The 12,500-nt window shown below is 46.8% G+C and overlaps 1 protein-coding gene across 1 annotated transcript in view; it reads right to left on the reverse strand.

Annotated features, from left to right (window-relative positions):
* The window catches only part of LOC110511317 (serine protease HTRA3-like), a 19,348-nt gene extending 12,353 nt beyond the window's left edge, over nt 1-6,995 (reverse strand). Inside the window, exons 1-2 of the mRNA XM_036934321.1 lie at nt 6,205-6,995; nt 237-366 (exon numbers count right to left, since the gene is read on the reverse strand). Of these exons, the coding sequence (XP_036790216.1) occupies nt 237-366; nt 6,205-6,652 (578 nt within the window). The 5' untranslated portion in view covers nt 6,653-6,995. The remainder of the gene's footprint in view (nt 1-236; nt 367-6,204) is intronic.
* Nucleotides 6,996-12,500: the final 5,505 nt, after the last annotated feature.

The following is a 12,500-nucleotide window of genomic DNA, read 5'->3' on the forward strand; positions in this document are numbered from 1 at the left end:
TGTGTGTGTGTGTGTGTGTGTGTGTGTGTGTGTGTGTGTGTTACAGGCAGAACCCTTTTGGGTTCCATGTCCACAGAGGGTTCTACCTGGAACCCAAAATAGTTCTACCTGGAACCAACAAAGGGTTCTCCTAAGGGGACAGCCAAAGAACCCTTTTGGAACCCTTTCTTCTAAGAGTGCACACACACACAGACAGGCACACACACACAGGCGCACACACACACACACACACTGACCTGAGGAAGAGCTCTATGTGAACCACAGCAGGAGCCATCTTTTCCACCACGTCAGCTATGAAGTTGAACTTGTATCTGGGGCTGTTGGGATGGCCAGGAGCAGGACCTATACTGGCAACAAGAACCCATCCTGTCAACACAGAAACACCACCTCTACACTCTACAACACTCGGTCACACTCACAACTAGCACAACCTTGCAGTAACAGTGTTTAGAATGGAATATTGTTAGAAGTTAAAATGGAATGTTTGAGTATGGTGTAGAATGTTGGAAATAGAATGTTTCAAATGGAATGTTTGAGTATGGTGTAGAATGTTGGAAATAGAATGTTTCAAATGGAATGTTTGAGTATGGTGTAGAATGTTGGAAATAGAATGTTTCAAATGGAATGTTTGAGTATGGTGTAGAATGTTGGAAATAGAATGTTTCAAATGGAATGTTTGAGTATGGTGTAGAATGTTGGAAATAGAATGTTTCAAAATGGAATGCTAGAGTTAGATTTAGAATGGTGGGATCGGAATGGAGGAGGAAGGGAAGGACTGAGGAGGGGGAGGAGGAGGAGGAGGAGGAGAGAAGAGGTGGGGGAGGAGGAGGAACAGTAGGAGAGAAGAGGAGGAGAAGGAGGAGGAGGAACAGTAGGAGAGAATAGGAGGAAAAGGAGGAACAGTATGAGAGAAGAGGAGGCGGAGGCGGAGGAGGAGAGAAGAGGACGAGGAGGAGGAAGAGGAGGAGAGAAGAGAAGGAGGAAGAGGAGGAGGAGAGAAGAGGAGAAGGAGGAAGAGGAGAAGAGAAGAGGAGAAAAGCGGAGGTGGAGGAGGAGGAACAATAGGAGAGAAGAGGAGGAGGAAGAGGAACAGTAGGAGAGGAGAGGAGGAAGAAGAGAAGAGGAGGAGGAGGAACAGTAGGAGAGAAGAGGAGGAAGAAGAGAAGAGGAGGAGGAGGAAGAGGAACAGTAGGATAGAAGAGGAGGGGTAGAGAGAGAATATTGTTGTTGTTGTTGTTGTAGTCACTCTGCATACAAAGGAAAAGAGACGAGGAAGAGGAGGAGAGAAGAGGAGGAGTAGAGAGTGAATATTGTTGTTGTAGTCACTCTGCATACAAAGGAAAAGAGACGAGGAAGAGGAGGAGAGAAGAGGAGGAGTAGAGAGTGAATATTGTTGTTGTAGTCACTCTGCATACAAAGGAAAAGAGACGAGGAAGAGGAGGAGAGAAGAGGAGGAGTAGAGAGTGAATATTGTTGTTGTTGTTGTAGTAACTCTGCATACAAATGAAAAGAGACGAGGAAGAGGAGGAGAGAAGAGGAGGAGAGAAGAGGAGGAGTAGAGAGTGAATATTGTTGTTGTTGTAACTCTGCATACAAAGGAAAAGAGACGAGGAAGAGGAGGAGAGAAGAGGAGGAGAGAAGAGGAGGAGTAGAGAGTGAATATTGTTGTTGTTGTTGTAGTAACTCTGTATACAAAGGAAAAGAGACGAGGAAGAGGAGGAGAGAAGAGGAGGAGAGAATAGGAGGAGTAGAGAGTGAATATTGTTGTTGTAGTCACTCTGCATACAAAGGAAAAGAGATGAGGAAGAGGAGGAGAGAAGAGGAGGAGTAGAGAGTGAATATTGTTGTTGTTGTAACTCTGCATACAAAGGAAAAGAGACGAGGAAGAGGAGGAGAGAAGAGGAGGAGAGAAGAGGAGGAGTAGAGAGTGAATATTGTTGTTGTTGTTGTAGTAACTCTGTATACAAAGGAAAAGAGACGAGGAAGAGGAGGAGAGAAGAGGAGGAGAGAAGAGGAGGAGTAGAGAGTGAATATTGTTGTTGTAGTCACTCTGCATACAAAGGAAAAGAGACGAGGAAGAGGAGGAGAGAAGAGGAGGAGTAGAGAGTGAATATTGTTGTTGTTGTTGTTGTAGTAACTCTGTATACAAAGGAAAAGAGACGAGGAAGAGGAGGAGAGAAGAGGAGGAGTAGAGAGTGAATATTGTTGTTGTTGTTGTTGTAGTAACTCTGTATACAAAGGAAAAGAGACGAGGAAGAGGAGGAGAGAAGAGGAGGAGTAGAGAGTGAATATTGTTGTTGTTGTTGTTGTAGTAACTCTGTATACAAAGGAAAAGAGATGAGGAAGAGGAGGAGAGAAGAGGAGGAGAGAAGAGGAGGAGTGGAGAGTGAATATTGTTGTTGTTGTTGTTGTAGTAACTCTGTATACAAAGGAAAAGAGACGAGGAAGAGGAGGAGAGAAGAGGAGGAGAGAAGAGGAGGAGTGGAGAGTGAATATTGTTGTTGTTGTTGTTGTAGTAACTCTGTATACAAAGGAAAAGAGACGAGGAAGAGGAGGAGAGAAGAGGAGGAGTAGAGAGTGAATATTGTTGTTGTTGTTGTTGTAGTAACTCTGTATACAAAGGAAAAGAGATGAGGAAGAGGAGGAGAGAAGAGGAGGAGAGAAGAGGAGGAGTGGAGAGTGAATATTGTTGTTGTTGTTGTTGTAGTAACTCTGTATACAAAGGAAAAGAGACGAGGAAGAGGAGGAGAGAAGAGGAGGAGAGAAGAGGAGGAGTAGAGAGGAGGAGTAGAGAGTGAATATTGTTGTTGTAGTAACTCTGTATACAAAGGAAAAGAGACGAGGAAGAGGAGGAGAGAAGAGGAGGAGAGAAGAGGAGGAGTAGAGAGTGAATATTGTTGTTGTAGTAACTCTGTATACAAAGGAAAAGAGACGAGGAAGAGGAGGAGAGAAGAGGAGGAGAGAAGAGGAGGAGTAGAGAGTGAATATTGTTGTTGTTGTTGTAGTAACTCTGTATACAAAGGAAAAGAGACGAGGAAGAGGAGGAGAGAAGAGGAGGAGAGAATAGGAGGAGTAGAGAGTGAATATTGTTGTTGTAGTAACTCTGCATACAAAGGAAAAGAGATGAGGAAGAGGAGGAGAGAAGAGGAGGAGTAGAGAGTGAATATTGTTGTTGTAGTCACTCTGCATACAAAGGAAAAGAGATGAGGAAGAGGAGGAGAGAAGAGGAGGAGTGGAGAGTGAATATTGTTGTTGTAGTCACTCTGCATACAAAGGAAAAGAGATGAGGAAGAGGAGGAGAGAAGAGGAGGAGTAGAGAGTGAATATTGTTGTTGTTGTTGTAGTAACTCTGCATACAAAGGAAAAGAGACGAGGAAGAGGAGGAGAGAAGAGGAGGAGAGAAGAGGAGGAGAGAAGAGGAGGAGTAGAGAGTGAATATTGTTGTTGTTGTAGTAACTCTGCATACAAAGGAAAAGAGACGAGGAAGAGGAGGAGAGAAGAGGAGGAGTGGAGAGTGAATATTGTTGTTGTTGTTGTAGTAACTGTATACAAGGGAAAAGAGTGAAAGGTGATTCACTGCCATGGCATTTCTCTCCTAACAGAAACCACAGAAGAAGTGGCTCAGCAGAACCGTTGGAACCCATTATTCACAGCCCTCCTCATTAGAACCTGACTTCTACATTCCATGTTGGAATACGGAAGACAATATTACAGAAACCACAGAAGAAGTGGCTCAGCAGAACCGTTGGAACCCATTATTCACAGCCCTCCTCATTAGAACCTGACTTCTACATTCCATGTTGGAATACGGAACACAATATTACAGAAACCACAGAAGAAGTGGCTCAGCAGAACCGTTGGAACCCATTATTCACAGCCCTCCTCATTAGAACCTGACTTCTACATTCCATGGTGGAATACGGAACACAATATTACAGAAACCACAGAAGAAGTGGCTCAGCAGAACCGTTGGAACCCATTATTCACAGCCCTCCTCATTAGAACCTGACTTCTACATTCCATGGTGGAATACGGAACACAATATTACAGAAACCACAGAAGAAGTGGCTCAGCAGAACCGTTGGAACCCATTATTCACAGCCCTCCTCATTAGAACCTGACTTCTACATTCCATGGTGGAATACGGAACACAATATTACAGAAACCACAGAAGAAGTGGCTCAGCAGAACCGTTGGAACCCATTATTCACAGCCCTCCTCATTAGAACCTGACTTCTACATTCCATGTTGGAATACGGAAGACAATATTACAGAAACCACAGAAGAAGTGGCTCAGCAGAACCGTTGGAACCCATTATTCACAGCCCTCCTCATTAGAACCTGACTTCTACATTCCATGTTGGAATACGGAAGACAATACTACCACATGCTCAGATAAGTCATCCCAAATTAGGTTTCTATAAAAGGCAATCTCATAAGCAAATAGCCTACAACTTCAGAAAACCAATGTTGAACATTCAAAACTCAGCCCTGGTAATGACTGTAGGGCTGTGATAGGCTAATCAAGTATAGCCTAAGAAACAACAGTTCTGATTGGGCCAGAATCCATAGGATAAATAAATGACATGGGAAGATTGGGTTTTTATAGGGCAAAAACAATAAGCCTAGTTCATTGGTTTAGCGCTTTAACTGAAGGCTAGTTTATTGTATTAGTTCTTTAACTGAAGGCTAATTTATTGTTATAGCCCTTTAACTGAAGGCACATTTATTGTTATAGCCCTTTAACTGAAGGCTAGTTTATTGTATTAGTTCTTAACTGAAGGCTAGTTTATTGTATTAGTTCTTTAACTGAAGGCTAATTTATTGTTATAGCCCTTTAACTGAAGGCTAGTTTATTGTTATAACTTATTGGAAGAAGTTTGGACCCACCAAGAATCAAACACCAAGACACCAAACTGAGCAATCGGTGTAGAAGGACCTTGGTCAGGAAGGTGACCAAGAACCCGATGGTCACACTGACAGAGCTCCAGAGTTCCTCTGTGGAGATGGTAGAACCTTCCAGAAGGACAACCATCTCTGCAGCACTCCACCAACCAGGCCTTTATGGTAAAGTGGCCAGACAGAAGCCACTCCTCAGTAAAAGGTACATGACAGACCGGTTGGAGTTTGCCAAAAGGCACCTAAAAGACTCTCAGACCATGAGAAACAAGATTCTCTGGTCTGATGAAACCAAGCCTCACGTCTGGAGGACACCTGGCACCATCCCTACAGTGAAGCATGGTGGTGGCAGCATCATGATTTAGGGATGTTTTTCAGCGAAAGGGACTGAGAGACTAGTCGGGATCGAGGGAAAGATGAACAGAGCAAAGTACAGAGAGATCCTTGATGAAAACCTGCTCCAGAGTGCTCAGGACTTCAGACTGGGGCAAAGGTTCCCCTTTCAACAGGACAACGACCCTAAGCACACGTCCGAGACAACGCAGGAGTGGCTTCGGGACAAGTCTCTAAATGTCCTTGACATCAGCCAGAGCCTGATGGAACATCTCTGGAGAGACCTGAAAATAGCTGCGCAGCGACGCTCCCCATCCAACCTGACAGAGCCTGATGGAACATCTCTGGAGAGACCTGAAAATAGCTGTGCAGCGACGCTCCCCATCCAACCTGACAGAGCCTGATGGAACATCTCTGGAGAGACCTGAAAATAGCTGTGCAGCGTTGCTCCCCATCCAACCTGACAGAGCCTGATGGAACATCTCTGGAGAGACCTGAAAATAGCTGGGCAGCGACGCTCCCCATCCAACCTGACAGAGCCTGATGGAACATCTCTGGAGAGACCTGAAAATAGCTGCGCAGCGACGCTCCCCATCCAACCTTATTGAATCTTGTTATGTTCATACACATTTTTACACGTTAAGTTTGCTGAAAATAAACCTTTATTTTTTTGCCGAGTTTATTAGTTTGCAAAAATGTTTTAAAAAAAAACAGTTTTTACTTTGTCATTATATGGTATTGTGTGTAGAATTGAATCAATTTTAGAATAAGGCTGTAATGTAACAAAATGTGTAAAAAGTCAAGGTGTCTGAGTACTTTCCCAATGCATATGCTAGCTCTGGCCCAGGGCTTTACATATGGACAAGGCCTTCTTCAAATTTAACTTAGAGCTGCCATGGTACTCATAAAATAAAACGCAACTCGTAACGCCCTGGGTGAGCGCTAGACTATAGGCTAACGGCTAGGACTTACCTGATGGACAGGGTCCCTTGTGTGCTTGGGTGATGGCCTCCCTTTCCTTCTGAAGAGCTTTCCGGCTGGCAGCCTTCATCCGACACACGTTCCCGTACGTCTTTCCGTCGCTACCACACACCTTATACCCCATCTTACACTGACACAGCCTCCGCTTGGAGCTGCGCTTCCCCGACGGGCCTTTGTTAGGACCGTTAGGGGACCTACACTCTAAGCCGTCCCCACACGGCAGGTCGTTTTTCCGGCCACAGAGTTCGTCCTCGCCCCGGGAACACACCAGGCAACAGTTGCACCGGTCTGGGACATACCCGCTGGGGCAGTTCGGGCTAGGACACGCGCTCACGTCGCACTGGGAGGAACACTTTTTGGAGCTGGACTCGGAGCCGGCACCGGACCCGGTGAGCTGGTGCGTGAAAAATACCGTCGCAGCGAACAGGAACACCCGCATCCCGAGAATGCGGAATAAAAAAAGAGGGAAACGAAAAAGCCTGACAGAAAGAGAGAGTCTCGGTAAATGCTGGAACGGAGTTGGGGAGGATTTACAGGCACTCCATTGGATAGTTAGACAGTTGTCTCTTCAACAAGCTTGAGGTAGACGTCTCTTTTCGCGCTAAACAATTTTTATCACTTGAATATTCTGTTCTTAAAGACTCCACAAATGTATTCTATGTATTATAATCTTTATACTTCAAAATTAAAAATTAAAAAAGTAATAGGACAAATAGGACTACTGTCTGCGTTGCGTAATGAGGAGTGGAAGAGAGCACATCGAAGACAGACAGAGCGACTGGTTCACATACCTGGATACTGTAACAGACGGATCATGATGAATCTCTCTCTACCCCTCCCCCCGAGAACTCGATGTGGACACTGGGAGGCTGCCCCGCCATGCCATGGCAAACCTCCCTCCCTCGCACAGACCTGTACGGGCACTGTGTGTCTGGCACACACACAGGCTGCCAGAGATCTGGACAAAGGTTATAACTGAGCCGTGCGCCATCTAGTGGAGAATTAAGATAACTGTTACAATTCTCTCTTTCTTTCTTTCTGTCTTTCTGTCTTTCTTTCGGTTCTTTATTCCTTCTCTCTAACATGTCCTGTCCATCTTCATGACTTTGAGGCTACTAAAAAGGTGAAACAAACAACTGAAACAGTAGGTGGAGTGATGTAGACTGAAACAGGGCCTACAGTAGGTGGAGTGATGTAGACTGAAACAGGGACTACAGTAGGTGGAGTGATGTAGACTGAAACAGGGCCTACAGTAGGTGGAGTGATGTAGACTGAAACAGGGCCTACAGTAGGTGGAGTGATGTAGACTGAAACAGGGCCTACAGTAGGTGGAGTGATGTAGACTGAAACAGGGCCTACAGTAGGTGGAGTGATGTAGACTGAAACAGGGCCTACAGTAGGTGGAGTGATGTAGACTGAAACAGGGCCTACAGTAGGTGGAGTGATGTAGACTGAAACAGGGCCTACAGTAGGTGGAGTGATGTAGACTGAAACAGGGCCTACAGTAGGTGGAGTGATGTAGACTGAAACAGGGCCTACAGTAGGTGGAGTGATGTAGACTGAAACAGGGCCTACAGTAGGTGGAGTGATGTAGACTGAAACAGGGCCTACAGTAGGTGGAGTGATGTAGACTGAAACAGGGCCTACAGTAGGTGGAGTGATGTAGACTGAAACAGGGCCTACAGTAGGTGGAGTGATGTAGACTGAAACAGGGCCTACAGTAGGTGGAGTGATGTAGACTGAAACAGGGCCTACAGTAGGTGGAGTGATGTAGACTGAAACAGGGCCTACAGTAGGTGGAGTGATGTAGACTGAAACAGGGCCTACAGTAGGTGGAGTGATGTAGACTGAAACAGGGCCTACAGTAGGTGGAGTGATGTAGACTGAAACAGGGCCTACAGTAGGTGGAGTGATGTAGACTGAAACAGGGCCTACAGTAGGTAGAGTGAGGTAGACTGAAACGGGGCCTACAGTAGGTGGTGTGATGTAGACTGAAACTGGGCCTACAGTAGGTGGAGTGATGTAGACTGAAACAGGAAAGACTGAAACCTGCCTCCTCTACCCACTAGGCTACCTGCCTCCTCTAACCACCAGGCTACCCGCCTCCTCTATCCACCAGGCTACCCGCCTCCTCTAACCACCAGGCTACGCGCCTTCTCTAACCACCAGGCTACCCGCCTCCTCTAACAACCAGGCTACCCGCCTCCTCTAACCACTAGGCTACCCGCCTCCTCTAAACACCAGGCTACCCGCCTCCTCTAACCACTAGGCTACCCGCCTCCTCTAACCACCAGGCTACCCGCCTCCTCTAACCACCAGGCTACCTGCCTCCCCTCCACTCTAACCCCTAGGCTACCTGCCTCCTCTACACTCTAACCACTAGGCTACCTGCCTCCTCTACACTCTAACCACTAGGCTACCTGCCTCCTCTACACTCTAACCACTAGGCTACCTGCCTCCTCTACACTCTAACCACTAGGCTACCTGCCTCCTCTACACTCTAACCACTAGGCTACCTGCCTCCTCTAACCACTAGGCTACCTGCCTCCTCTAACCACTAGGCTACCTGCCTCCTCTACACTCTAACCACTAGGCTACCTACCTCCTCTACACTCTAACCACTAGGCTACCTACCTCCTCTACACTCTAACTACTAGGCTACCCTGCCGCCTCTACACTCTAACCACTAGGCTACCTACCTCCTCTACACTCTAACCACTAGGCTACCTACCTCCTCTACACTCTAACCACTAGGCTACCCTGCCTCCTCCACACTCTAACCACTAGACTACCTGCCTCCTCTAACCACTAGACTACCTGCCTCCTCCACACTCTAACCACCAGGCTACCTGCCTCCTCTACACTCTAACCACTAGGCTACCTGCCTCCTCTACACTCTAACCACCAGGCTACCTGCCTCCTCTACACTCTAACCACTAGGCTACCTGCCTCCTCTACACTCTAACCACTAGGCTACCTGCCTCCTCTACACTCTAACCACTAGTCTACCTGCCTCCTCTACACTCTAACCACTAGACTACCTGCCTCCTCTACACTCTAACTACTAGACTACCTGCCGCCTCTACACTCTAACCACTAGACTACCTGCCTCCTCTACACTCTAACCACTAGACTACCTGCCTCCTCTACACTCTAACCACTAGACTACCTGCCTCCTCTACACTCTAACCACTAGGCTACCTGCCTCCTCTAACCACTAGACTACCTGCCTCCTCTACACTCTAACCACTAGGCTACCTGCCTCCTCTACACTCTAACCACTAGACTACCTGCCTCCTCTACACTCTAACCACCAGGCTACCTGCCTCCTCTACACTCTAACCACTAGGCTACCTGCCTGCTCTAACCACCAGGCTACCTGCCTCCTCTACACTCTAACCACCAGGCTACCTGCCTCCTCTAACCACTAGACTACCTGCCTCCTCTACACTCTAACCACTAGGCTACCTGCCTCCTCTACACTCTAACCACTAGACTACCTGCCTCCTCTACACTCTAACCACTAGACTACCTGCCTCCTCTACACTCTAACCACCAGGCTACCTGCCTCCTCTACACTCTAACCACTAGGCTACCTGCCTCCTCTACACTCTAACCACTAGACTACCTGCCGCCTCTACACTCTAACCACTAGGCTACCTGCCTCCTCTACACTCTAACCACTAGACTACCTGCCGCCTCTACACTCTAACCACTAGACTACCTGCCTCCTCTACACTCTAACCACTAGACTACCTACCTCCTCTACACTCTAACCACTAGGCTACCTGCCTCCTCTACACTCTAACCACTAGGCTACCTGCCTCCTCTACACTCTAACCACTAGGCTACCTACCTCCTCTACACTCTAACCACTAGACTACCTGCCTCCTCTACACTCTAACCACTAGGCTACTTGCCTCCTCTACACTCTAACCACTAGACTACCTGCCTCCTCTACACTCTAACCACTAGGCTACCTGCCTCCTCTACACTCTAACCACTAGGCTACCTGCCTCCTCTACACTCTAACCACTAGACTACCTGCCTCCTCTACACTCTAACCACTAGGCTACCTGCCTCCTCTACACTCTAACCACTAGACTACCTGCCTCCTCTACACTCTAACCACTAGACTACCTGCCTCCTCTACACTCTAACCACCAGGCTACCTGCCTCCTCTACACTCTAACCACTAGGCTACCTGCCTCCTCTACACTCTAACCACTAGGCTACCTACCTCCTCTACACTCTAACCACTAGGCTACCTGCCTCCTCTACACTCTAACCACTAGGCTACCTGCCACCTCTATACTCTAACCACTAGGCTACCTGCCTCCTCTACACTCTAACCACTAGACTACCTGCCTCCTCTATACTCTAACCACTAGGCTACCTACCTCCTCTACACTCTAACCACCAGGCTACCTGCCTCCTCTACACTCTAACCACTAGGCTACCTGCCACCCTCTACACTCTAACCACTAGTAGTGAACACGACCATAGTGAACATGACATAGACCAATGAAGAGAAGAAGGAGTTCACATTTAAACCAATTCCCAAAATGTACATTTATTTGTTTCCAACCATTTTTTAAAAATACAATTCTACCTTTACATTCATTATACAGCGGGAATAGAAAATTAAAGATGCATAAATTATGAAAAAACCCCAAACAGTGTCTGTGTCACCAACGGCACCCTATTCCCTATATAGTTCACTACTTTTATCCAAGAAAAGTGCACTACTTTGTCCCTATAGGCCCTGGTCCAAAAGTAGTGCACTACTTTGTCCCTGTAGGCCCCTGGTCCAAAAGTAGTGCACTACTTTGTCCCTATAGGCCCTGATCCAAAAGTAGGGCACTACTTTGTCCCTATAGGCCCTGGTCCAAAAGTAGTGCACTACTTTGTCCCTATAGGCCCTGGTCCAAAAGTAGTGCACTACTTTGTCCCTATAGGCCCTGGTCCAAAAGTAGTGCACTACTTTATCCCTATAGGCCCTGGACAAAGTAGTGCACTACTTTGTCCCTGTAGGCCATGGTCCAAAAGTAGTGCACTACTTTGTCCCTATAGGCCCCGGTCCAAAAGTAGTGCACTACTTTGTCCCTATAGGCCCTGGTCCAAAAGTAGTGCACTACTTTGTCCCTATAGGCCCTGGTCTAAAGTAGTGCACTTTGTAGGTAATAGGGTGCTTTATGGGACATATATAATGTTTAGCAAGTGTGCGAATGTCCTTATTTTTCCTTTTCCATTTGGTGGGAGATGAAACGGAAGTCTCAGCATTATGACATCATCAAACATGGCAGGGCAACTTCCTGTTTACAGACAACAACAACAACAAATCACAACAAACAAAATAATAACATTCTGCCAGGAGTTCCACTTTTGGGCTGAAGAATCAGGCCGGGATTGAATCTGATCGTGGGTTATAGGATTTGGAGGCCTTTTCTGACTGAGCCGACATCACGTTTACTGTGAATCGCCGGGACATATGTCCACAACCTGCTGATCAGATAGAATCTTCCCAAGATTGAGGCTGGCATTCAAATTGTCGTCGTCTTGAAAACAGGAAGTTCGCCCGCCCGCCCCCCCCCCCCCCCCTCCCCCGGTGCCCGACGACATCATATCGCACAGCGTACCTTAAGTTTAAACCACTACCCCATCCCATAATAGCCAAGAGCATACCGTCACCAGCAATTACACAGACATGTTAATCAACTAATACATTCATTGCTATGAAAAATGACCATCGAGTGCTTCTCCCCCCCCCCACAAAAAAAGGAGTCACTCGAAAGTAGTGCTATTTGGGACGACACCCTCGTCGACACTTTTCCCTCTCATTGAAATGTCTCGTTGCTCTATTTAAATATAAACTGCCAACTGTCAAATTCAAGCAACATACATTTTATTTTATCCAGTTTTTAACATGATTTAATTCCTTAAAAAAAAAAACATTTTCTTCATGCTTATATTACAATGATTTTGGCAGTAGAACCGAAGACGCGGTTCGTGTATCCCAACTAGCACTGTATTTCCCTAAGTGCACTAACCTCCCCTTATGGGGCCTCTGGTCAGACGTAGTGCAGGACTGGATAGTGGATAGGGTTCCATCCAGGACGTCCTGGGTTCTCCTCTGAGCTCAACACACTCGGGATACGTCCCAAATTGAACACTGTCACCTTTCCTAGGTGCACTAATCCCATTGACCGGGACCTAATGTAGTGCACTATAAAGGGAATAGGGAGCCAATTGGGATGTTTCCCCCCAGATGTGTGACGTCCAACTCC

Source organism: Oncorhynchus mykiss, chromosome 10 (genome assembly GCF_013265735.2).
Source record: "Oncorhynchus mykiss isolate Arlee chromosome 10, USDA_OmykA_1.1, whole genome shotgun sequence".
NCBI classification, from domain to species: domain Eukaryota; kingdom Metazoa; phylum Chordata; class Actinopteri; order Salmoniformes; family Salmonidae; genus Oncorhynchus; species Oncorhynchus mykiss.